Consider the following 27,436-nt stretch of genomic DNA (forward strand, 5'->3'; position numbering starts at 1 on the left):
GGAGCGCGGGTTGAATAACAAAAATTAGAGAATTTTTTTTATAAAAATACCGCGATGGGTTTTCCGACGAAAGCAATAGCCGCTTTATTATTAGATATAGGTATAGATATAGATATACTCCCTCCGTTCCTAAATATAAGTCTTTTAACATATTTCACTAGGAGTCTACATACGAAACAAAATGAGTGAATCTACACTCTAAAGTATGTCTATATACGTCCGTATGTAGTCCACTAATGAAATCTTTTTAAAGACTTATATTTAGAAGCGGAGGGAGTATATTGCATGGACAGCTTGATTGTGTGTGTCGGACAAAAATCATTATGTATAACAGGACTGCCCGCTTATTTAGACGTGACTGAGGTGTTACAGTGGGTACCCTGATAATCTAGTTCTCCCTCCGTCCAATGTACTCATGACTCATCTACAACCGGAATTGGGTCATATCGCGTGGTGCACGGCCCACCCCCGTTGCGACGTACCCAGGGAAAAGCACCTCGTGTTTGGCCTCCCAGGGCAAGCAAATATCCGGCGTATTGTTACGGTACAGGTACGGTTGTGACGGACTTATCCTCCTCCGGTTTGCACCAGGGAGCTCTGCTCACCGTCGTCGAGCAGGACTCCCTATGGCCGCCGCAGGGGAGGGGAGATGCGCGGCTGCCGTCCCCGGTGCGTGCAGCGAGGAGGAAGGGAAGAGCCGTCGCGCCGTTGCTGGCGTCGACGGCGATGACGACGCGCGGCTCTTGAGGGACCAGGATGGTGTTGCCGACGCTGCGGATGAAGATGGCGGCAGTCTCTCCCTGGCGGTCCTCCCGGCAGAGGCAGACCCGAACGTCCTCCTCGCTGCCGGCGGCTGCTGCTGCTGCTTCTGCTCCGGCGTTGTCGGCTCTGACGACATCCCCTGTCTTCGCGACGGAGACTTGCGCAAGCTCCTGTCCGGTGACTGTCACAGAAGGAGGGGCCATTGTAAGATTGAAAACAGTTAGCAAACGTCAAACTGAAACTCTCTTAGTTTTAAAGGGATAACAGTTTCATTTTGGAAGATATGGAACTTTCTCGTAGATTTTTTTTATATCGTTGAAATGGGATTGAATTTTACTCCAGCATTTAACAGGTTTATGGAATATCATCCTCTTGTATAAAATGTTCTTTTAGATTTTCCCCAAATTTTGTAATGAGGTTTCCGTGGAGTATGCACGGAACGGATACGGTAGTTTTCAGCTGATAGTTAAACTCTTAGTCTTCAGGCAAATTTTCACTGTTGAGACAGGTTACTTTGAAGAAAATTAGTGAGATAAGGTTATTAAATATAACCTCCAATTTTGGTGAAAGCCCTTTCAGCATTGCCAGCTTCCTCTCAAATGAGTTCCCCAGCATCTACATGCAACAAATACAGAAACTAGTGAATTGATCGAGTGGGCAGCCTCATTTTATGAGATTTGTGAACAACGAAAATAAAGCCACCATTGATGTTCACTTCAGTAGCACTTACAGCTGCAGCTTGTTTTGAGCTATCCCAGTTGAAGAAGCTGGTGAAAAATGAAGGTTCATCCCCTTCAGCGACAGCATACACGGTTGTGTCGGTGATCGACCGTGGTCCATCCCGAGCAATGCCTGCCTGAAGGAACATCTGCAGGTAATGAAGAAACACACTGAGTTTTGTGAATACCCCGTCGCATTATCACAAGTTGGAAACACTATGACCTTGCCAAAGTCGAGGGCATGCTCCTTGGACGTGACACCTGAGTGAACTCCAACCCAGACGTAGATTTCTTCACCGCAGTCCAGTATCAACGTCTCCTCCGTTGCCAGATCATCTTGCGAGAAGCTGAATACCTCCTTTGCCTGGAAGAATGGAATCCCAAAAGAAACTAGTCAACCTTTTCAATAGAAACCACAAGGTACGAGTCGGATGTATCCTTCATTTCTTGTGATTTATTGTAAAATAGCACTAACCTTGAACAGACCTGAAAACAATCATATAGCAGGGTCAGTAATGATCTTATGCCCAGAGGCTATTGGAAGGAAAAAATCACAAGATCTTTGCACGTACATTGTTGAAAAGTACACGTATACAGAAGTGGATCTGTTGGCCAACCCTTGGCACGCTTTTCTTTGGAGTATTCTGATCTTCCTCCTAATGTTGTCCAGAAACGGTCAGTTTCAGAACCTTCTCTTACTAACAATGATTGCTTCAGTGGCTGCAAAATAGCACTAAATATAGTCCATAAGGGGAATACATTACAATCTACAGAAATATTGTAATAAGAAGACACAAAGGGATTTGTTTGCAGTGTTATCCTTACACACAACTTATCCATCATTCTATCAAGTAGAACATGGTCACTGGGTGAAGAAAGACTTCCTAGCCACGTAAAGAAAGAAGCACCGTCTTGCAAAATGTAACAGTGTGAGGAATTAAGCGAACTTGCGGCCTGCAATTCAGTAAGTAATCCAGTAACCATAGGATGATTCAGAACAGCAGAGGATTAAATGATATCTAAGTGTGATTTGACGTAAAAGGCTAACTCTGAATATGCATTTGTATTTTGGTTTTGCCCAAACTCACCAGATGAACCTGAATGGCTTGTATGCAATCAGGTCTCAGCCCTTGAACCCGGAATAATGCGGCCCCATCTTTCTGGTACAGTTCAGTCCTATCGCTTTTCTGCAGAATAGAGTTCTTATATGCAGTACTCCTGCCACCCTGCGAAGGAAGATGCGAAACTCCAGCATTCATATCCAAGTATGCATCCCTTAATTAACAACCAAGTACATGAACCACACAGCACGAGAACTCGAGAAGTATACCTTGAATATGATCAATGACTTGAATACTAGGAAAAACAACTCTGGTTCTCTGCCCTCAAGCACTTGCCCCTGAAATTGTATTTCGCAATTGAGTGATACTATTGAATAGCAATAGCATGGCAAAGACTTTGTTTGTCAACACCAGGATTTAGTGGGATTAAGGAGTGAATTAGCTCACTACAACTGCACGCCCTTTGAGTGAATCAACCATGCTTGACATCAACGAAACTGTGGCAACTCTATCTTCCTGCAGCCAAATTCACAAACTAATTTAAGTAACATGCAAACTACTGACAACATGCTACACGCATGAATAAACAGAACCAATCACTATCATGGATTTCGAGTCGCGCAACTAATCGATGAGTCGCAAAAAAATGTCGACTCAACTTAGTGTCGATTCAAGCCGCGAGTCATGACTAGTCGCAACTGCAGGCTCAACTTTTTCCGAGTCGCTACCCCAGAGCGACTCGCATGAGTCGCGACTCGTAAACCATGATCGCTATGTTTATAATGGCTTTAATTTCTGATTGGTGGAAGTGTTCCTTAGCAAGGGAAAATATGAAAGAGTGCCTTGATTTACTCAAGACTAGCAAAGAGTAAACCTGTACACTATCTTGTCCAAACCAAGCAAGGAATAGCTGATAATCTTTTCCATCCTCAGCATAGCTGTACTGTATGATATAGCAATCTCCGTTGTAAAGTTGCTCCTGTTCCTCGGTGCAAAGGAGGGTTACACAACCACGGTCCACCAGCCAAACCTGTGGTATATCTTATTTCGTTAAAAGATAGATTCATGCATGCATCACATCTAGGCAATGAATTTTACCTTCAAACAACCATTACTACTGATGAGCTGCCGAGGTTTATCATCTGGAATTTCTGCAACATCATAGCCCTGATGCTTGAAAATTGCTGCAACATGATTGTGCATTAGACCTTGCCATGATATTCACAAATTTAATGGAACCAATAGATACAGAATAGTATGGTCCTCACACCTGCCACTTTCTCCCGCCCTGCCTCGTACAACTTCTGCACACCATTCTTAGGCCAGTGCTGAAAATGCAGCTTAAAGTCGGCAACTTCATGACCTTCGGTCATTATAACAGTATGACCAATTGATGATCTGCCTTGTAAGTGTACATATTCCTACAACAATACGGCTTTGTTTCAAGCTTATGGAAAGACTAAAGTAGATACCACTAATCAAGCATGTTAGCACCCCCTCATTTGTTACTTGTATTTTTATAAACCATCTGAACTATATTTTTTCTGACGATAACAAATATCTGCATATGAGCATATTAAGAAAACAATTGTGGTTTCGGTAGGAACTTCCGTACCAAGTTAGCCTACAAAATAACTAGCAGATATGCAATTATAGAAAAAAGGAAAATAATCAGGTATCCTTATGCGTACCTCTAATGCTGTAGCAGATGTCTTCCTCTCTGAAACTAGTGTTGTCATCCCTATCCACAAGAATATTTCAGCTCCACAGTCCAGTATGTAACTTCTGTCGGACTTCAGCATTTCTCTTTCTAAAAAATGTGCCTCCATGGGAACAAGGTTTCTCTTGTTAATCCTACATACAGGAAAGTGTACAAATATAGTTTTACATACTAACTCGAGGTTACAAATGGAGTCTGAATTAAGCTGGGGGTAGTCACCAAAAAAGTTTCTTGGGTGAGGTAGCCATCGGTTCCCCATTGTCTGCATCTGGTACATCACGAGGAATAGGCGCATAGCCTCCAAAGAGGTTCCAAAACTCACCAGCATCTGAATCACCAGCAAGCTTTCCATCCTCTACAATCAGTAACAAACAAAAATAAAAATCTTAGCATATTCTATCCTTGCTAATGGAAGATATAATTTCATTCAACACTACCTATTATCCCGATGTCACATCTGCCACAGTGTTGGGTTTCTCTCAGATGCTTTATGACATCTAGTGCCATAGCCCTTGTTTGTACACAAGAATTACAACCACTGAAAAGGAAAATCTTCGATGGCGTGTCCACTATAAATGCCGCCTTATGATCCAGAGAGGACCGCGAAAATTTAACCTACACACATCACCAGAATTGTCAGTGGTTGGTAGTCTTACATTGACTCACTGAGATATGCTGGAAATTCTTTGATCTAGCACTTTTTACTTCTCTTAGACGAGCTACATGCTCTCCTTCGCACCGAAACATCGTGGTCCCGTCACATTCATCCCTAGATCTTCTCCAGTGCGAAGAGAAGCTACCTTGTACAGGGATGATGCATGGTCTGAAGTATGACAAGAACTTGTCGGATTCTTCGCCTTGTGTTTCCCTGTACTGGATCGCGTGAGAGCCCAGCGCCGCATCCAACTCGACGGCCTTGTCAGAGGCCATCAAACAATCTTCCTAGGTCACGCAATGCAGGATGGACAGCAGGACACAAAGTAAGTCATAAGTTAAGAAAAGAGTGACAAGAGAGCCCAATTAAATGATGTGGTCGTAACACACACACCACACCTCTTTGGCCTCATCCCCTATCCAGTAATGCACATTATGCCCTCGAGTTCCGCTCTTGACTTCAGCTGTCTGACACATTGTACAACATTTGAAATTACTCAGTGATGTAAATAGGCTAATAAAATGTACAGTACGATTTTACAGCTGAAGCAGCCTACCCTGGAGAAGGACTTACATGGAGTATGATATAGCAGTTCCCAGTGTAGAACTTGCCATGCAAGGATTTTGCAATTGGAACTACATTGGTGCCCATAATACACCAGATGTCCAGCCCTCTGGAACATTATATTGATTTGAAGTTAAAATTATAATAAAAAAAATGTTTATACTGCCTAACATTTACAGCCTAGGCTAGATTTTATCTGCCTAACACTTACAGCACTGAGGTAAAATGAAGAATAGTATTGGCAAAATGTACTCAGAATTTCTTAAGCCAAGAAATTATTTTCCAGGTTCCTTCCCTGATTTGGGAGTTCCAAGCAATTATCTTTTCTTATACAAATCTTAAGAAGCGCAGTGTAATTGCAGTAGTGCTGCTCCTCGGTAAAGAACACAAAATTAACGGTGGCATTTTTTATTTATTTCTGAATAGAAAGGGGTTTCCCCCCTGCCCCACTTAACGGTGGCATTTTCGGAAGCGGAAGGGTAAAATTAGATGAGAGGGGGAAAGAGAAGGAATCAGGGAGGCATATTCAAATGCTGATCCAAGCTTTGCCAGGAATCTAGTCCGAGAGAGCAACTGAAGAGCAAGAAAAGGAACAGCAAAGAGGTGAGGGGTTAGGGAGCAGGAGAGGGGACGTACGGCTTGTCGCCGACGCCGAGGAACTCGTCGTCGACGCCCTTCATTGTAGACATGGCCCTCGAAGGACTGCAGCAAGAGGAGGCAATGCGAGCTCGCTCCCACCAAATAAGTGACCAGAGCAGGGGAGGAGGAAGAAGATGAAGAACAAGAAGAAAAGGAAAGGTGGGCAAGCAGCTGCTAGTGAAGTTTGGTGGAGCTGCCAGAGGTTAAACAATTACGCACTTTCCCCTCCAGCGGGCTCCACCAGAGCTGAGAAAGGTAATGGCGAGAGAAATAGAGGGCGCGTCCATTGCTTTGCCTTGAAGCGCGTGACGTGCAACCGTGCTGTTTGACTCGCACTCCCGTATAATCAACAAATAATGTCTCTTGAAATAGGTTTTTGTCCCGCTTTAAGCCTTGTTTGGTTTTTAGGGAATCAATCCCCTAGTGGAATTGATTCATAGGGGGGCGGATTTTTTACCTCATGGATTGAAGTGGAAGCATGTGGATTGAGGCGTGGAAGATCCACATCTAGACTAAATCAAATGATTTTTTGGGCCTCGTTAGGAAACTAATCCACGTCTGGGCTGACACATGTGGATCACGAGGAAAATCCAGCTAATACACGTGGATCAGACTCAAACCAAACAAGCCTTATAAGTAAAGCACCAAGTCTACAACTAGAGGTACCAATATAAAATTCACTGTCTGCCGGGTCCACAGCACAAGCAAACCCAAAAAAAAAGAGGAAATGAAAAAAAGATCACCAAGTGGTCATATCATCCAGTCGAAGGCCGGTGGGCAAGATGGCGAGCTGAGATGTGAAGAGCATCCAACATCCGTCCAAGGCGCGCCTGATCCCTTGGGCTAGCCAACGGGTGCCAGTGCTGCAGAAAAGCGAGAAATTTGAAAAAAAAGCATCAGACGTGCGCCGCAAGAAAATCCCATCAATCACCATCTTATTCCTCGTAGTCAGGGTCCATGACATCGCATCGAAGATCAGCTAGAAAAGGTGCTTACTACTGCTCGACTGCATTGCCTTGTCCTGCAAGAACTCAGCCAAGTTAGAGGCCGTCCACACTGGTCCAAGTGTGTCCCGAACAAACATCCAAAGAGACCTATCAGCCGTACATGAGAAGAAGATGCGAGTCTCGTTTTCCGCGACATGACACAAGGGACATAGCCCATTACCCGGGCCATGCCGCTTGATCATCTCCGTACCGGATGGGAGGCGATCCCTCAGCAGCTGCCAAACGAAGATCTTGATTTTCAGTGGTAGTGGCGCCTTCCACAGGGGCGCGATCCACTGGATGGTAGGAGTACGACATAGGGCACAGTACGCCGAAGCCACAGAGAAGTCTTTCGAAGGAGAGAGGAGCCAACGGGCCCGATCCTGGGCACTCCTGATGACAGGCGGAAGGGTGGCCAAAAGATCGATCCATTCAAGTACTTCTGCGGGACTCAGAGAGCAGTGGAACAAGATGTTCCATTGGCCTCCCTGTATCGCATCCGAGACCCGAAGAGAGGAGTCGGCACAAATAACAAATAGCCAAGGGAACATCTTACAGAGAGGATTATCCTGAACCCAAGGGTCCAACCAGAACTGGGTCCCCTGTCCATTGCCTAGGGTGAATGCCAAACCTAGTCGGATCTCGTGTTCACTACTGGAATCAGAGGATTTGCCATCACCATTTCGTTGTCGTCTGCCAGCGAACGACAAAGAAGGTCTTTGCCATCAGCTTCTAGAAAACTGACGGCAAAGAACTAGCTCATGGCAAAGATAAAGACCCGAAAGGCAGACCCGAAAAGGAGTTTATTTTTGCCATCTGCCAGTTCTTTGCCATCAGCCTGCCAACGATAAAGACCCGAAAGGCAGACGACAAAGAACAACTTGATGGCAAAGATTACGTTTGCCATCAGCCAGTTCTTTGTCGTCTGCCACCTAACTGCAAAGAACAGGCCGACAAACGGCAAAAAAGAGGGCATCCTTTGTCGTCCGCTAGCGTACGACAAAAAGAGCAGTTCCTCTAACAGATGTTTCCCCCCGGCCCCACCCCTTTCTCTCTCCATCTCCCCCTCTCTCCACCCACACACATCGCACGATGACTCCCTCATCACCGTGGATCCCCTTCTCCTCCACCACAATCGCATATCCCCACGGTCGGCCACCCCTCGTCTGACCTCCTCCCCGCGTCGGCCATTCTCCCCGTGGCCACCCCTCCCCGCGACCACCCCTCCCATCCATAGGCGCCCCTGCCCCGCCCGGCACCACCTCGCCGGTGTTACAACTAATATGCAGCCCTTTCCTTATTTGAGGGTGAGGCCTCAAAATGGGAAAGAGGCGCATCTACGCGTTTGACAAGCAAGATAATCATAGCGATACAAAATAACTGAAAGAATGATAAATAGGGCATTCACTCGCCACTTGATAAGATACATATCCATACAGCCATACATTTATTCAAAACAAGATAGGGTCCGACTACAGACAAGATAAACGACAAAAGCTATGATATCCTGCATGCTAGTTCCATGATCACGACAAAGGCCTCTAGTTCTCACGTACATCCGACCTCTTTCCTCGTCAAACTCCCACTTGAGCTCGTAAGGATCGATCGGAACTGCCTCTGCTTCACCTGTACCTGTGGGTGGTTGTAGTATACTGTGAGCCCCAAGGACTCAGCAATCTCATGACCTTGGTATCGAGTCTAACTAAGTTAATGGGTATGGAAGGGATGGTGTATGAGTTTGAAGCAACCTAAGCATGTATGGTGGCTAACTTATGTAGAACAGAAATAAGTTATGGTGGACTATGTAAGACGGTCGAGATCTAAGGATGATCACTAGGTGATCCTGAACACCTACTTACGTCATTCATAACCCCACCGTGTTCTTGATCAGAGAAGGATCTCTAAACGAAACAATCACGGTTACGCACACAGTTGACAGTTTTAGTTAAATTATCTTCAAGTTATCTAGAACCGGATGTTAACAAAGTTTCCATGCTTGCCACATAACCGCGGGCACGACTTTTCGAAAGACTTAACCATGCAGGGGTGCTCCAACTAATCCATCACAAATTACCACATGCCGCATAGAAATCCTCTATCACGAAGCTCGCGATCTTGACGGATTCCTTAATGGGAAAACCTTAACGCTGGGAAGTCCCAAAGTCTCACCGGAATCCCAATGCGCAAGACATATCACTAAGGTAAGACAAGTCCAGCAAGATAGCCCGACGTGTCGACGAACCTGATAAGAGCCGCGTATCTCAGTCTCAGGACACATCGAATTGTCCAAACTTCTAGTAGGCCAATCGCAAAGTTGCCCCTGGCAGTCACCTACGGTTGACGTTTTGGACCAACACTCATGGGGAGCATTGGCCCGGGTCGTTGATTAACTTCCTCGGGGTAGCTATACCCTATGCTTTAATTATTAAGTTATTAGAAAATTAACACCAAAGTTGGGTCTTGCCTGACAAGCCTTAATGCTAAACAATTTACCAAGGGGGTCCCCATAACAACCCCAAACGTGTTAGGAGCACTCATTTATGGAATAAACACCGGTAGCCGAAACGAAGGCGGCAGAAGCGGAACAAAACACCCGGCAAAAGGCCAAGCCTTCCGCCTCTTACCAGGTATATATGTGCATTATTTAAATAGCAAAAAGTAAGATGATAATAAAATTGCCCATGTTATCACATGGACCAGCTTGCAACTGCAACTAGCAACGCTAATAATATGGTTCAGCAAGCCTAACCTAGCCATACAATATTTGCTAGGAGGGGAGGTGTTTGAGGTTTCATGGCAATGTTTGATGGCCTATATATCATGTGGTAGGCAGCGGAGACGTAATGATAGAAATGAATCACTAAGCATAATAAAGATAGAAACAGTGTCAAGGTCACGATCATCTTGCCTGTGATTTTTTTAGACTGGAACTGCTCTTGTTCTTCCTGCACGAACTCACCGGACTCCTCGAACTCGTTTCCGGCCCCAGTAACTACCTAAAAGAAAAAAACATCTAATAAACACCAGCAACAGATGATGCAACAGATAATATGATGCATGTATGCATAGCTCCAAACAAGCACAGAAAACAACCCTACTCATACTACAAAGTGCCACCTCACCATAAAGTTATACTTCTGCAGAAATGCTCAAATATGGAATCGAGTGCCACCATTGGATTCCTTGGGTTTTTCTACCCCAAATCCATATATCATACTGCCCATCTTTGCATACAGAAAAACTCCACAAACAACAAAATAAAAATTACACAGAATCAAACTACACTATAGTCAAGAACAAGAGCTATTCTTGAGCCTGCCCAATTTGGCATATGCCAGAATAGGTAAATTTCATTTATGGACTTATTCCAAAAATGGAATTAACACACAAACAGTATATAAAAAATACAAAATCTAATTGATAGGGGCCCCCACTGGTCATAGTCACCAGGGGGCCCTAGAGTATGCCATGTGGGCCCTAGACCCATCTGACACACACACACACTATAGTCAAGAACATGAGCTGTTCTGGAGCCTGCCCAATTTGGCATATGCCAGAATAGGTAAATTTCATTTATGGACTTATTCCAAAAATGGAATTAACACACAAACAGTATATAAAAAACACAAAATCTAATTGATAGGGCCCCCCATTCGTCATAGTCACCAGGGCCCCCTAGAGTATGCCATGTGGGCCCTAGACCCATCTGACACACACACACATGAAAATAAAAAGGGGCCTGCTGAGGTATCAAACCCACCACCTCTGCCTACACACACAACACCACTTGGGCACCTAGGGTTTTCCTCTTGCTCTGGCGATTGAGGCGATCCTAGTTTCCTCGACGACGTTTGGCGGCGGTGACCTCCCTCTCGCCCTCGCCCATCTCTCTCTCCCCTGCTCGTGATCGCGCCCGTCGTGCCCGCCTCCTCCATCGGCCTCTCGCGTGGTGGTGGCTCTCTGCTGCTCCGTGCGTCGGGATTCCCCGATCGGCTGGGTATGGCGACCAAAGGATCTGCGTCAGCGGGAGACAACTCCAGCGAACCAACGGTTGGCCGAACATTGGCGATCCAATACGGGGATCTGCCTGCCAAGAGGGCATCTAGCCCTTCAAGCTCTGCGGCGGGAGCAACGTCCGGCGACGGCGTGGCGGACATGCTACAGCGGCTAAAACTCACCTCCTAGGAATCTCAAGCCTATGTTTTGGAGGAAGAGGATGGTGATGCTCTCGGCGGCCCGGAGTGGGCAATTGTGGGGAAGGTTCTTTCCCCCAACACTTTCCACATCTCAACGGTCCGATCTGCGTTACGTCCTGCATGGGGTAACGCTAAAGGACTGGAGATTCACCCGCTGGGAACAAATATGTTCATCGTAGAATTCGGATGTGAGAACGACAAGATCCGCGTTCAAGATGGCTCGCCGTGGACGGTTGGCAGGCACGCTGTCATCCTTGATGAATTCGATCCAACTCTGAATCCGGCGGACATCGGTTTTAAGGAGCTCTCTCTCTGGGTCCGTATCATGAATCTCCCGTTCAGGCTGATGAATGATACCAGAGGGAAGGATCTTGCTGGGCGTGTGGGAACTGTGAAGAAGATGGAGGTGGATGCAAACGGACGAGCATGGGGGGAGTATCTTCGGGTCCGTGTGAAGATCAAAGTCTCTGAACCCCTAATGTGATGTGTCTCAGTTTTCTCCCAGCAGCGTCAGGTTACGGACTACTATAAGGTGAAGTATGAACGTTTGCCAATCTTCTGCTACTCATGCGGTTTAGTTGGGCACTCCACCTTGGTTTGCCCGACGCCGGCAGAGCGAGATGCTGAAGGTTTCCTTCCGTACCATGGTCCGCACTTATCTGTCCCAGATGAACGTAAGAACAAGGCTGGGACCAATTCAGTGCAGGGCTCCTTCTCTAGTGGACAGGGCTCTTGGCCTGGCAATGGCCGTAATGGTCAATCCTCGCAGGCGCGTGCGTCTGCTCAGCCGCAAGGCAAAGATGGTAACGGCGAGGCCACGTCGTCGGGGAAACCGAAAAGGACCAGGACTCGCAAGCCGAAGGTGAATGCACAAGATGTTGCAGGCAAGTCACTGGCTAAAACGCAGGGAGATGGCAATAAACGGACTGGTCAGAAGCGCAAGGTTTATGTTCCCAAACAGCCCGTCGAGGTCTCTCCAACACCGTTGGTTCCTGTCATTGGCAGGGGCACATTGCCTCCCGCTTTGTCAGTGGAGATAGGAGTGGAGGCTGAGTCTGGCACAGATTCATACAAGAAACACAAGAAGAATGACGGGGAGGCATCCTCGGGATCGGCGGATCAGGCGACGACTGCACAACAGTCCCGCCAGACGCAATGAGACTTTTATGCTGGAACTGCCGAGGATTGGGGTCTGACTCGGTGGTTGGCGAGCTCCGCTGGTTAGTGCGGACTTATCGACCCTCCTTCCTCTTCTTGTCAGAGACGAAGATGAAGGATATACGAGCTCAAAATTTTATGTGGTCGCTAGGCTACTCAGGCAGTTTTGCTCTTAGTTCTGCGGGTCTCAGCGGAGGCCTCACGCTTTTCTGGTTATCAGATTTTACGGTGACACTCAAGGGTTTTAACTCACATTGCATTGACATTATGATTGCGTCTGGGGAGTGTGCACAATGGAGGGCAACCTTCGTCTATGGGGAGGCACGGAGGGACCAGAGAAACGAATTCTGGAAACTGTTGTGTCGCCTTCGATCGGAATGGAATGGATCGTGGATCTGTTGTGGCGATTTTAATGAAGTTCTTAGCCAGGACGAACACTGTGGTGTTCGCGAGAGATCGGAGTCCCAGATATCCCAATTCCGTGATTGTCTTGATACGTGCGAGCTGATTGATCTCGGGTTTACAGGGCCTAAGTTTACATGGAATAATAGGCAGAACGCCGAGAGTCATGTTAAGGTTCGTCTTGATCGTGCGGTGGCTAATGGTGCTTTCACCTCTTTTTTTGATGACTGCCAGGTTGAAAACGTCGTCACCACCACTTCTGATCATCTTGCCATCTCTATAACTCTCTCCAAGCTCGGCGACTGCGTCCCGGCAGCACCGGTCAGCAGGGGGTTTCGCTTTGAAGCAGCTTGGCTCCGAGCACCAGATTATATGGAGACTATGGAGAAGGCTTGGTCCGATGGTGACCATGGTGACCTCTCGCTCCAGGGCACGTGGTCCAAATTACAGAAGGTCGCGGTCTCCCTAATGGAGTGGAGTCGCGAGTCTTTCGGTGCTATTCGCAACAAAATCCAAAAACTTGAACGCAAACTGAAGAATCTTCGGTTATCGGATGGCCACACAGCTGAGGTTCAGGTGGTGGAGAAGGATCTTTGCGAGCTATTCGAAAGGGAAGAAATAATGGCGAGGCAGAGATCTCGTGTGGAGTGGTTGCGCGAGGGCGACCGCAATACAGCTTTCTACCATGCACGTGCTACAGCCCGGAAGAAAACCAACCGAATCAAGGTGCTGGTTCGTGAAAATGGCGCGCGCTGCGAAGACCACACTGGCATTAAAGGTATGGTTCAGGAGTTCTATGGAAACCTATTTTCTTCGGAACCTATCTTTTCCAGTGATGCTATCCTTGGCTCAATTCCAAAGAAGGTGACTGATGATATGAATGATGATTTAAGTAAACCTTACTCGGATGATGAGATCAAGCAGGCTCTTTTCCAGATGGGCCCAACAAAAGCCCCTGGGCGGGATGGATTTCCGGCCCTATTCTATCAGACCCACTGGAATTTTTTTCAGGAGGATATTTGCCGGGCAGTGAGGACCTTTCTTGAGGGAGGACAGCTCCCAGAGGGTTTTTGTGACTCGGTCATTGTGCTTATTCCGAAGATCACTAATCCTCTACACCTGAAAAATTTCCGTCCTATAAGTTTGTGCAATGTGCTCTATAAGATAGCCTCGAAGGTGTTAGCAAACCGTTTGAAGCTTATCTTGCCGATGATTATCTCGGAGAATCAAAGTGCTTTTGTGCCAGGACGGTTGATTACAGACAATGCTTTGATTGCTTTTGAGTGTTTACATACTATTTGGCAGCAGCATGCGAAAAGACCTTTTTCGCATTGAAAGTTGATATGATGAAGGCGTATGATTGAGTGGAATGGGATTATCTTTCTGGCTGTCTTCAGAAACTTGGCTTTTGTCAGTGCTGGATCAATACCGTTATGAGGTGTGTCACTATGGTACGCTATGATGTTCGTGTTAATGGTGATCTGACCGAGCCCGTCATTCCATCGAGGGGCATTCGCCACGGGGACCCTATCAGCCCCTATCTCTTTCTCCTATGCACTGAAGGATTATCTTGTCTTTTGCAACGAAGGGAGGCCCAAGGTACACTACAAGGTTTACGTAACAGTCGACTTGGCCCCCCAATAACTCATTTACTGTTTGCGGACGACAGCATTTTCTTTGCACATGCGGATGAGAGGAGTGTGGAAGCTTTGCAGCAAACCCTGGATACTTTTTGTGCAGGTTCTGGACAGAAAATTAACTTGGATAAGTCATCCTTATTCTTTGGTAGACACTGCTCAGATGTGGTTAGAAATTATGTTATGCAGACATTGGGTGTTCGCAATGAAGCACTCGAGGAGAAATACCTTGGGATGCCTACAGAGGTTGGACGATCGCCGGTAAACACCTTTCAGTTCCTGCATAACCGGGTGTGGCAGCGCATGTGTGGAGTGTCTGATCGTCCACTTTCTAGGGCTAGGAAGGAGACATTTATCAAATCAGTGATTCAGTCTATACCCACCTATATTATGAGCTGCTTTCATCTGCCATCCTCCAACTGCCACTCGATGAGAAGATCAATTGCTAATTTCTGGTGGGGTATAGAGGAGGGTAGAAGGAAACTTCATTGGCATTCTTGGGAGTGGTTATCCTCACCCAAAGATCTTGGTGGAATGGGTTTTCGCGACATGGAAATTTTTAACCAAGCAATGTTGGGCAGACAGTCTTGGAGGCTACTGACGGATCAATCTTCTCTATGTGCTCGCGTGCTTAAGGCACGTTATTTTCCTGACTGCGATTTCTGGGATGCTCCCCGCCCCCGATCATCTTCTTATACTTGGCGCAGCATCCTCTTCGGTAGAGAAATTCTAAAGAAGGGAGTACGTTGGGGCATCGGAAATGGCAAGGCTACATGGATCATGTGTGACAATTGGATTCCTGGTTTTATACCGCAGTCAGTACGTACTCTTGTCCCCGTCCCTGTTAATCATACCGTTGATACCCTTATCAAGGAAGATACAAATTCTTGGGACACGGATCTAGTCAGAGCTCTTTTTCCGCCGAATCTGGCTACTAGCATACTGCAAATACCTATCAGCCGCCACGGGGACGATGACTTTGCGTCATGGCCGCATGCCCGGTTTGGCATATACACAGTAAGATCGGCTTATAATCTGATGCGTACGGACCAGTTTGTAGTTGAGCGAAGCCGGTCCAGTCGCGGATCTTCTTCTTCAAGCCTTGATGGTGATGCAAAACAATGGAAAATGCTTTGGGCTGCCAAAGCACCAGGGAAGATGAAGGTCACTCTATGGAGATTTGCCCACGACTGCTTGCCGTGTGGCCATCAGTTACAGAAGAGGAAAATTCCAGCCGGGACCTCCTGTATTTTCTGTAACCAACATGAGACAATAGAACACTCGCTGCTTTTCTGTCAATTTGCTGACGAGGTTTGGACCCAGGTCAAGGCCGACTTCCCAGTTCAACTTCGGCGAAGTGTGTTCTTCTCTCCTAGAACTTGGACGATGGATTTCCTGAGTAGATGCTCCAACATTGAAGCCACAACAGTTATGGTGACTATGTGGCACATTTGGGATGCCAGGAATTCAGCTCGGGAGGGTGGCGCTCTTGTCCATCCTAGTGCTGTCGCTTTGAAGGTTAAAGCTTACCTTAATATGATTCTGCTTCACCTATACAACAATGATTCAGTCCAAAGGTGTGTGTCCTCTTCATCTCATAAATGGATACCACCGCCGGAAGGAACCGTGCTGGTTAATGTGGACGCGGCAGTGTTTGCTCCTACTCGACACATGGGTGCTGGAGTGGTGATCCGAGACCACCTTGGCTCGTTCCTGGCGGCTAGTCGGGAGCTCTTTCAGGAGGTCACCAATCCCGAACTGGCGGAGGCACGTGCTGTTCTTCATGCCATCGTCTTTGCGCGAGCAGAGGGCTTCTCCAAGGTCATTATCAGCTCTGATTGTGCTTCGGTGATCCAGCGGCTGACCTACCAGGCGTCGGATCGATCTGTACTTGGACCTATAGTGACCGACAGTGGCCTTGTCCTTTGAGTCGTGCGTCTTCAAGCATGTCTTCCGTGACTCCGATGTGGCTGCTCATCTCTTAGCTAGATCGTGTGCTTCTTCTGTTAGTTCAGTGTGGCGTGGTGTGTCCCCGGATTTTATCCGGCTGACAATTTGTAATGACATTATGGTTGTTTGATCAATAAGTGCCCGCTGCAACTGCCCATAGAGGGGAACTAACCTAGCTATACTAAGTGCACAGGTGATCCAAGAGGGGGAAAACAAAACAATACGACCTATTGCGAACACACTGGCTCTGTTGCCACTGCGCTACGCAGCGTCGACTGATCCAACAGAGGAAACACGCAAAGTAACCTCTCACTGCAGCTACTACAGGAAGGAAGAAAAAACAAGGATTAAAAGGGGCACTTGGGGGGAACGAACCCAAGACCAAAATGTCTTTGCGCGCGCGTTCTGCCGGTCGGGCTAGGTAGGAGGATATGCTCGACATGGGGTTTCACGTCAGATGATACCGAAACAAGGCATCTTCCCTGCTCGGCCAGAGGGATGCCGGCGACGAACTCGCCGGTGCTCACAAGCACAACCACACGGGCATTACACGGGGATGCGAGCACAGGCGCGGCGTGGCCGCCTCACTGCTACTGCAGCCAAGCTGCAGCTGCTATGAACCGCTGCACACTAACCTAAGATGTTGCTGCTACTGCACTACACACCGCGACAGAGTAACGTGACGGCGAGCATGGCTACGCAATGGCGAGGCTACGCACGGAGAGGGGGGAAGCGAAGGAGGCGCTCTCACCCAGGGTCAGAGAAGAGGGGCTCTGACGAAGGAGAGGGGAGGACGGCTCGTCGACGTCGATCTGCTGTAGAAGAAGCCGCCGGAGGTGGAAGAAGAGCTGGCCGTCGTGGATGTTGAGGTAGATGGCCTTGGCGTCCGATCTCCTCGAAAATGAAACCCCACGTTTGTCTGCGGGTTCCTGGTGCTGCACGGCAGGGTTGAGGATGTCGGATCACCACGGCCTCGAGCTCTTGCGAGAGCCGGCCATGGCATGGTGAGCTCTGGGGCCTCACCCCGACGGTGCTAGGAGGGGAGAGGAGGGGATAGCTGCGAGGCTAGGGTTACGGGAGGCGTTAGGGTCTCTCTTATAACCCTTGGAACGCGAGCCAAGGTCGTCTGATGGAGGAGGAGGAGGTCGATCTGGTGGTGGCTATGGAGTAGTACAAAGGTGACGCACGCGAGGTGGGAGACGGTCGCGCTGGTGGGTGTGAGCCGAGACCAACAGACCTCGGCCTCTCTCTCTCTCTCTCAAACTCTTTTGCAAATAAAAAATAAAACAACTTTTGAATAAAAGACTGGGGCAAAATAAAAAAGAGAAAACAAAAGTAAAAAATACATTTGGGCATGTAAACTCATGCTCGAGTTTATAAAAATAAATTGGACATTTTTGAAGTATAAAATTAAATACCTTTTTATTTTAAAATGAGGCTTTGTTTTGAATAAAATCAAAAGAAAAAATAAAAGAAAACCAAAGGGGTTGCCTCCATAGATAATAATAAGATTTTTAGGAAAAGATGAACATTTTTATTAGGGAAAACAGAAACTTTAAAACAGCCGCAAAACAATTGGAAGAGAGGGAAGTTTTGAAACACATGGAGGAACAAGTGGTTTTGAGTTGGATCTTGTTGCACCCACACATAAACAATCACATGCCACTAATTAAACAATGCTCACACACTCAAACATCAAGGGAGCAACAAGCAACACAAGACAAGAACACAATTGCAATGATGCCATGCATGATGCCATGATGCACAAGAAATGACAACACCACTAAGTCTCTCATCCATGCTCATTCACATCACAAGGTTGCCAACACATGGTAAGGCTTACAAAAGGGGAAAGGAAATGCATTGGGGCTGTTACACCCGGCCCCGTCGCCTGCGTCGCCCCGGCGCCCCTCCGGCCCGGCCCCCCACTGCCCCGGCCTCCGCACCCTGCCGCTCCGGCGCCACACCGCCCTAGCTAAGTTGAGTTTTTCTTCTTCCGTTTTCTTCTTTTTTGCTCTTTAATTGTTAGATTAGACTATATATGTAGTTTAGTGCTAGGTTTAGTGCTAGATTATATTAGCTTAGATTAAATAAGATTAGTGATAGGTTTTAGTTAATTAGTCATAATTAAAAGAAGTAGAAAAAATGTGAAGAAGAAAAGAAGAATAAGTAGAAGAAGGAAGAAGAAGAAGAAGAAGAAGAAGAAGAAGAAGAAGAAGAAGAATAAGAAGAAGAGGAGGAGGAGGAGGAGAAGAAGAAGAATAAGAGGAGGAGAAAAGAATAATAAAGAAGAGGAAAAAGGAAGAAGAAGGAAGAAGAAGAAGAAGAAGAAGAAGAAGAAGAAGAAGAAGAAGAAGAAGAAGAAGGAGAGAAGGAAAGAAGAAGAAGGAGAAGAAGTAGAAGAAGAGGAGGAGAACAAGAAGAGGAGGAAAGAAGAAGAAGAAGAAGAAGAAGAAGAAGAAGAAGAAGAAGAAGAGGAGGAGGAGGAGGATGAGGATGAGGAGGAGAGGAGATGTCATTAGCAATATGATTTTTTTTCATAGTTTGAACTGTCAATGTTTTATGTGATGTGATGTCCTAAATTTTTTTCACTCGCTAAAATTTACAGGCTTTGTGCTATTTCATCTCCTTGGAGTCATCGTCGAAGTTTTTGGTCCGTGATCCCGTCGTTGTTCGACTACTTCCTCTACATCAAAGGGTGAGCTATGAATCCACCTTCACCTCCTACGCTCTTTTAATCATGTCAATAGATTTTATTTTCATGGTAAGTCACGTAACCTAGGTGTCTCCCGTCCGAAAGGGTTGCGATAAATATGCATTCAGTTGCATATTTATCACCGTAACTCATTCGGATTGTCCAGCGATTTCCACGGACAACCCGAGGATGTGTAGATTGGGTACGTTCTCCATGCTCTACACCATTCCAAGACAAAATTTTGGCCGCGCCTTCCCGTTGTTCTCCGGGTGCACATTCTCTCGGCTTTTTGCTAAGACGTGTATTTGGAGAACAGCAGGGAGGTGCTGACGAAATTTTGACTCGGAATGGGGTAGAGCATGGAGAACGTACTCACTCTACACATACTCGGCTGGGGTTAGGACCTATCTTTACCTATTAGCGTATAGGTTGCATGGACGTAATAAAATTGATAAGCTAGATTAACTGATGAATATACATGTTGAACACACACACACACACACACACATATATATATATATATATGTGTGTGTGTGTGTGTGTGTGTGAAAAATATATCCTACCACCCACGGGTAGTTACCCCACATGTTCCATATACTATCATGCGGTAGTATGTATACTAATTTATCATTTTAATTATGTTCATATGCAATACAGAAGATTTTTCAAAGTGATTTACATGAAAAAATTAGTTTTTAATATATTTTTGTAATACATATATATTTATACGTAAAAAGAGCATACATAAAATATGATACATACTATAAAAAAATAGTATATATATACAACCTAAACATTATTATATACTACAGACTATGCGTACATACTCTCCGATTTGATACATACTACGTACATTGATAGATAAAAATTGTCATATATATATATATATATATATATAGAAACTCTATTCATCACCCAGGATGGAGAATAGTTTATTCTTCACCCGACATTATCTTACGATGAATTTACAAATAAATTATATCTGAAATACAAATAGTTACATTTATATTGAATCAATACGTAAAATTTGACAAAAGAAAATACATAATATAGGCCACAAGATCATAAAAAATGAATTTATTGTATTTTTACACTATTTTTGTATGTTTGTAATTTTACGTGATATAAAATATTTTTACGTTGATCATATTTTTTTACGGTCTCTTTTTACGTATAAAATAAGGCAAAATTTACGAAACGTAAAATCACGGTGCATTGATGTTAAAGTAGAGGGGGGTGAAGAATAACTATTCCTCACCCACGGTGACGAATAGCGCGACCCTATATATATGTGTGTGTGTGTGTGTGGTGTCTTTAGCAGCTAGGCAAGATGAGTGATCGTGCGTGGATGTACACGGGTCACACTAGTCAGAAAGAGATGACCAAAGAATGGTTTATAAAGCCAAGGAGTTTGTGAAAGCCGCATTTTCAAATGGCTAGACAACAAACTCGTGGCCCTGTCCTGGGTGAGACAACTATAAAAAGAGGACAGAGGCTGTAATGATTAAACACATGCAGAGGAGGGGTTTTAAGTCTGATTATACGGTGTGGACATTTCATGGCGAGTCTAGACAACGCACCAGAGCTGAGGTGGTTCCTCGTCGCACCAACGAGCATGGTACCGGGATCGAAGACATGGTGCAAGACTTTGATGATGCTCGGGATTCAAACAATGAGATGGAGGAATCTGCAAAGGCCTTCTATGAAATGTTGTAGTCTTCAAAACTTCCCATCCATGAGCACACTGAGCTTTGTCACCTGGATGCCATTGCACAAGGCTCTAAAGGCTTAATTCAACTTGGAAAGGGAATGCTATGACACGATGATGACACTATTTCGATGCTTTGTACCCAAAGGCCATGTCATGCCTGCAAACATGTACCAGCTGGAAAAAATACTTCGTGTACTTAAGATGCCCTATGAGAAGATACATGCATGTGAGAAAGGATGCGCCTTATTTAGGCTTGAGTATGCAGACTTGAACTATTGTCCCATTTGCATGCCTTTCAGGTATAATGCGGCAGACAACGGTATGGTGAGAAGAGCCAGACCCAAATCCCAGTTAATGTTCTTTGGTATATGCCCATCATACCAAGGCTTCAACGTCTTTTCTTGGTCGAAGAGACAGCCAGGCAGATGACATGGCACAAATTGGGCAAAAGAATCGAACTAGATGCAGATGGGAATAAGATGACGGTACACACATCGGACGGTGAAGCGTGGAAGGTCTTCGATGCATTATATCCAGATAAAGCGGCAGATCCAAGGCATCCTCGAGTCTGCATCGCCACGAATGGGTTCAATCCCTTTGGTATGACGACAACCCAATACAGTTGTTGGCATGTATTTGTCATTCCACTCAATCTCCCCTCAGACAGATTATGCAAAGAAAGAATATATTCCCGATGTTGATAATTCCAGGGCCCAACTATTCGAGGAAGAATATGAATGTGTACATGTAGCCGCATAAGGATGAATTATAAGAAGCTCGGGATAATGGTTTCAAGACATACGATGCCACTAGGAAAGAAAACTTCAAAATGCATGTATGGTACATGTACTCGATGCATGACTTGCTGGCGTATGCGCTATTCTCTAGCTGGTGTGTGCATGGAAGGTTCCCGTGCCCCACATGCAAGGCAGCTCTTCAGTTTCATTGGTTGCAGGCGGGTCAGAAGTATTCTTGCTTTGACTTGCATAGACAGTTCCTGGATCCTCACCATTAGTTTAGAAAAGACAAGAAGAACTTTGCCAAAGGTAAAGTTGTCAAAAACTCGGTCCCACCCGCGTTGACAGGCCAACAGATCGTGGATCAGTTAATCGGTCTCGAGCCTAATCTAGAGCGTCCAGGGTATTTCAAGGGGTATAATTCAGAACATGCGTGGACTCACAAGACATGTGATACGCCTCCAATGTATCTATAATTTTTGATGGTTCCATGCTATTATCTTGTAAAACTTTGGATGTTTTGTATGCCTTTTATATATTTTTTGGGACTAACTTATTAACTCAGTGCCAAGTGCCAGTTCCTGTTTTTTCCGTGTTTTTGACCCCTTTCAGAGGAGAATTTTAAATGGTGTCCAAACGGAATAAAACTTCCGAAAAGATTTTTTCCGGAACAGAAGATACGCAGGGAACGTGAGAACCAAGACAGAGGCCACCAGGGGAGGCCACAAGCCCCCTAGGCTCGGCCAGGGGGGCCCGCGCCTAGCAGGCTTGTGGGCCCCCTGTGGCTCGTCTGCCCTACCTCTTCCGCCTATAAATTCCCAAAAAATCCAAAACTACGCGAGAGATCCACGAAAACACTTTTCCGCGCCGCAAGCTTCTGTCTCCGCAAGATCCCATCTGGGGCACGTTCTGGTGCCTTGCCGGAGGGGGGATTCGGATACGGAAGGCTTCTTCATCAACACCATGACCTCTCCGATGATGCGTGAGTAGTTCACCATAGACCTTCAGGTCCATAGCTAGTAGCTAGATGGCTTCTTCTCTCTCTTGGATCTTCAATACAAAGTTCTCCATGATCTTCATGGAGATCTACCCGATGTAATCTTCTTTTGCGGTGTGTTTGTCGAGATCCGATGAATTATGGATTTATGATAAGATTATCTATGAATCTTATTTGAGTTTCTTCTGATCTCTTATATGCATGATTTCATATCCTTGTAATTCTCTTCGAGTTGTGGGTTTTGTTTGGCCAACTTGATCTATGATTCTTGCAATTGGAGAAGTGCTTGGTTTTGGGTTCATACCGTGCGGTGACCTCACCCAGTGACAGAAGGGGTAGCGAGGCACGCATCATGTTGTTGCCATCAAGGGTAAAAAGATGGGGTTTATATCATTGGTTTGAGTTCATCCCTCTACGTCATGCCATCTTGCTTAAGGCGTTACTCTGTTCGTCATGGACTCAATACACTAGATGCATGCTGGATAGCGGTCGATGTGTGGAGTAATAGTAGTAGATACAGAAAGTATCGGTCTACTTGTTTCGGACGTGATGCCTATATGTATGATCATTGCCTTTGATATAGTCATGACTTTGCGCGTTTCTATCAATTGCTCGACAGTAATTTGTTTACCCACCGTAATATTTGCTATTTTGAGAGAAGCCTCTAGTGAACACTATGGCCCCTGGGTCTACTTCACATCATATTTTCAGCCTTACACTTTTACTTCGTTGCACTTTCCGCCTTCAGATCTCACATTGCAATCAATCTTGAAGGATTGACAACCCTTTATACCGTTGGGTGCAAGCTCGTTTGTGTTTGCGCAGGTACTCTGGACACTTGGCTTGATACTCCTACTTGATTGATACCTTGGTTCTCAAACTGAGGGAAATACTTACTGCTCCTGTGCTGCATCACTCTTTCCTCTTCAAGGGAAAACCAATGCAAGCTCAAGAGGCAGCAGAAGGATTTCTGGCGCCATTGCCAGGGAGGATCTAGTCAAAGAATAGTCTCCCGTCAACGTGTCTATCTCTAGTACCGGTGATTATTCTAGGTGAAGCTCATCCAAGTAAGTGTCGCAAACTCATCTCTTGCATTTACTTTTTTGCCTCTCGTTTTCCTCTCCCCCACTTCTGAAAAACAAAAATTTACAAAAATATTTGCCTTTTTTGTTTGCCTTTCCTTTGCTTGTGTGCTATGTGCCTTCAGTATGCTTGCATCTTCGATTGCTGAAAATCTATTGCTATGGATCCTCATCCACTTGCTAATCTCTTTAAGAGATCCAATTATGTTGAACCAATTGCTAGTGAGTTGACTGCACTTGACTATCTTTATGGAGTTTTGCTTGAGATGCGTGAATCTGAAAATCGTGATGAAGAAATTTATGAAGTGATTCAGGAGGGCTCCTTGAATGAAAAGCATGATTGCAATGGTTTCACTATAAATACTATTAGTGTCAATCATGCTAAAAATATGCAAAACCCTAAGCTTGGGGATGCTAGTTTTGCTTTGTCCTCTACTTGTTGCAAAGATCATGATTGGGGTGATGATTTTTCTTATGATCTTGAAAATCTGTTTAAGCCTCATGATGAATATGATTTTTGCAATAATATTGAAAGTGGGTTTGGAGAAGTCATGACTTTAGTTGATGATAATCCCACTATTTTTGAAGAGCGCCAACTTTGCATGCATCTCGTTTTCCTCTCCCCCACTTCTGAAAAACAAAAATTTACAAAAATATTTGCCTTTTTTGTTTGCCTTTCCTTTGCTTGTGTGCTATGTGCCTTCAGTATGCTTGCATCTTCGATTGCTGAAAATCTATTGCTATGGATCCTCATCCACTTGCTAATCTCTTTAAGAGATCCAATTATGTTGAACCAATTGCTAGTGAGTTGACTGCACTTGACTATCTTTATGGAGTTTTGCTTGAGATGCGTGAATCTGAAAATCGTGATGAAGAAATTTATGAAGTGATTCAGGAGGGCTCCTTGAATGAAAAGCATGATTGCAATGGTTTCACTATAAATACTATTAGTGTCAATCATGCTAAAAATATGCAAAACCCTAAGCTTGGGGATGCTAGTTTTGCTTTGTCCTCTACTTGTTGCAAAGATCATGATTGGGGTGATGATTTTTCTTATGATCTTGAAAATCTGTTTAAGCCTCATGATGAATATGATTTTTGCAATAATATTGAAAGTGGGTTTGGAGAAGTCATGACTTTAGTTGATGATAATCCCACTATTTTTGAAGAGCGCCAACTTTGCATGCATCTCGTTTTCCTCTCCCCCACTTCTGAAAAACAAAAATTTACAAAAATATTTGCCTTTTTTGTTTGCCTTTCCTTTGCTTGTGTGCTATGTGCCTTCAGTATGCTTGCATCTTCGATTGCTGAAAATCTATTGCTATGGATCCTCATCCACTTGCTAATCTCTTTAAGAGATCCAATTATGTTGAACCAATTGCTAGTGAGTTGACTGCACTTGACTATCTTTATGGAGTTTTGCTTGAGATGCGTGAATCTGAAAATCGTGATGAAGAAATTTATGAAGTGATTCAGGAGGGCTCCTTGAATGAAAAGCATGATTGCAATGGTTTCACTATAAATACTATTAGTGTCAATCATGCTAAAAATATGCAAAACCCTAAGCTTGGGGATGCTAGTTTTGCTTTGTCCTCTACTTGTTGCAAAGATCATGATTGGGGTGATGATTTTTCTTATGATCTTGAAAATCTGTTTAAGCCTCATGATGAATATGATTTTTGCAATAATATTGAAAGTGGGTTTGGAGAAGTCATGACTTTAGTTGATGATAATCCCACTATTTTTGAAGAGCGCCAACTTTGCATGCATGTGGATCATGAAAAGAATATCCTTTGTGATAGCTATATTGTTGAATTTGATTATGATCCCACATGTAATTGTTATGAGAGAGGAAAATATTATGGTAGAAACTTTCATGTTACCAAATTACCTCTCGTTATGTTGAGATTGATATCGTCTATTTCTTCTTCCTTGCATATGGTAGTTATTGGTTGTCTTGATAATTTGTTTTCCTATAAAATGCCTATGTATAGGAAGTATGTTAGACTTAGATGTGATTTTCACATGTTTCATGATGTTCTCTTCGTGTCTGATTGCTATCTTTTATGTGAGCATCATTGAATTATTAATGCCTAAGGGCATTAAAAAATAGCGCTTGTTGGGAGGCAACCCAATGAATTTATCTTTGCTTTTTTGCTTTCTGTTTTGTTGCGTCCACACCATCATAATTATCTTATGATTGTGTTTTTTGTGTTTATTTTTGTGTTTGAGCCAAGTAAAACCTTTATGACTAGTTTTGGTGATGGTTGTTTGATCATGCTGGAAAAAGACATAAACTTTTCGCTCACGAAATTATTTTTCATTTTTAGCCAGAAAGAGGTTTTGAGTTGATTCTTTTTGCTGCTGCTTGATATGCCAATTTCCCAAACTGTCGTAAGTTTTCAGAATTTTTGAGATAACATAAGTATACGAAGTATACAGATTGCTACAGAGTGGTCTGTTATTGACAGATTCTGTTTTTGTTGTGTTGGTTGCTTGTTTTGATGAAACTATGGATAGTATCGGGGGGGGGGGGGGTACTAGCCATGGAAAAGTGAGAATACAGTGATCTAACACCAATATAAATAGAAATCAAGATTGCCACCATACCTAAAGAGGTGGTAGTTTGTTTTCTTGTGCTAATGATATCACGAGTTTCTATTTTAGTTTTGTGTTGTGAAGTTTTCAAGTTTTGGGTGATGTTCTCATGGACAAAGGGATAAAGAGTGGAAAGAGCTCAATCTTGGGGATGCCCAAGGCATCCCAAGCCAAATTCAAGGACACTAAAAAGCCTAAGCTTGGGGATGCCCCGGGAAGGCATCCCCTCTTCCGTCTTCAATCCATCGGTAACATTACTTGGAGCTATATTTTTATTCACCACATGATATGTGTTTTTTCACAATCATCCTTGCTGCACACCTTTTGAGAGAGACATGCACTCATCGTGAATTTGCTAGAATACTCTTTGTGCTTCACATATATCTTTTGAGCTAGACAATTTTGCTCTATGTGCTTCACTTAGATCTTTTAGAGCACGGCGGTGCGTAACTTGGTAGTTGGCTTATGCTATGAAAGTAGTCCCAAAGTGTTGGAAATATGCCCTAAAGGCAATAATAAAATGGTTATTATCATATTTCCTTGTTCATGATAATCGTCTATTGTTCATGCTATAATTGTATGAACAGGAAACAGTAATACATGTGTGAATAAATAGATCACAATGTGTCCCTAGCAAGCCTCTAGTTGGCTAGCTCGTTAGTCAATAGATGATCATGGTTTCCTGGTCATGGGCATTAGATGTCATTGATAACGGGATCACATCATTGGGAGAATGATGTGATGGACAAGACCCAATCCTAAGCGTAGCACTAGATCGTATTGTTCGTATGCTAAAGCTTTTCTAATGTCAAGTGTCTTTTCCTTCGACCGTGAGATTGTGCAACTCCCGAATACCGTAGGAGTGCTTTGGGTGTATCAAATGTCACAACGTAACTGGGTGACTATAAAGGTGCACTACGGGTACCTCTATTAGTGTCTGTTGGGTTGATACGTATCGAGATCGGGATTTGTCACTCCGTGTGACGGAGAGGTATCTCTAGGCACACTCGGTAGAACATCATCATGAGCTCAATGTGACTAAAGGAGTTAGTCACACGATGAGTGCTACAGAACGAGTAAAGAGACTTACCGGTAATGAGATTGAACAAGGTATAGGTATACCGACGATCGAATCTCGGGCAAGTTCTATACCGACAGACAAAGGGA

The 27,436-nt window shown here is 44.7% G+C and overlaps 1 protein-coding gene across 1 annotated transcript; it reads right to left on the reverse strand.

The window, feature by feature from the left end:
* Positions 1 to 321: 321 nt before the first annotated feature.
* LOC123425683 (villin-1-like) lies at positions 322 to 6,332 on the reverse strand. Its single transcript, XM_045109394.1, has 20 exons — positions 6,118 to 6,332; positions 5,491 to 5,590; positions 5,316 to 5,384; positions 4,968 to 5,204; positions 4,700 to 4,877; positions 4,482 to 4,617; positions 4,234 to 4,396; positions 3,813 to 3,963; positions 3,641 to 3,726; positions 3,417 to 3,572; positions 2,990 to 3,058; positions 2,812 to 2,880; positions 2,570 to 2,707; positions 2,307 to 2,435; positions 2,054 to 2,201; positions 1,957 to 1,967; positions 1,705 to 1,845; positions 1,493 to 1,630; positions 1,315 to 1,377; positions 322 to 943 (listed from the first exon to the last, which is right to left on the reverse strand). Exons 1-20 carry the CDS (start codon positions 6,168 to 6,170, stop codon positions 602 to 604), a joined length of 2,577 nt encoding a protein of 858 aa, XP_044965329.1. The 5' UTR covers positions 6,171 to 6,332; the 3' UTR covers positions 322 to 601.
* Positions 6,333 to 27,436: the final 21,104 nt, after the last annotated feature.

Source organism: Hordeum vulgare, chromosome 1H (assembly GCF_904849725.1).
Source record: "Hordeum vulgare subsp. vulgare chromosome 1H, MorexV3_pseudomolecules_assembly, whole genome shotgun sequence".
In the NCBI taxonomy this organism is placed as follows: domain Eukaryota; kingdom Viridiplantae; phylum Streptophyta; class Magnoliopsida; order Poales; family Poaceae; genus Hordeum; species Hordeum vulgare.

Excerpts from the sequence above, each read along its gene's own strand:
- LOC123425683 (XM_045109394.1), bottom strand. The coding sequence starts at position 6,170 with ATGTCTACAATGAAGGGCGTCGACGACGAGTTCCTCGGCGTCGGCGAC. Across the intron at positions 3,964-4,233 it reads CATCTGCTACAGCATTAGAG|GAATATGTACACTTACAAGG; the intron begins GTACGCATAAGG and ends GTATTGTTGTAG. Across the intron at positions 3,573-3,640 it reads GTAGTAATGGTTGTTTGAAG|GTTTGGCTGGTGGACCGTGG; the intron begins GTAAAATTCATT and ends GATATACCACAG.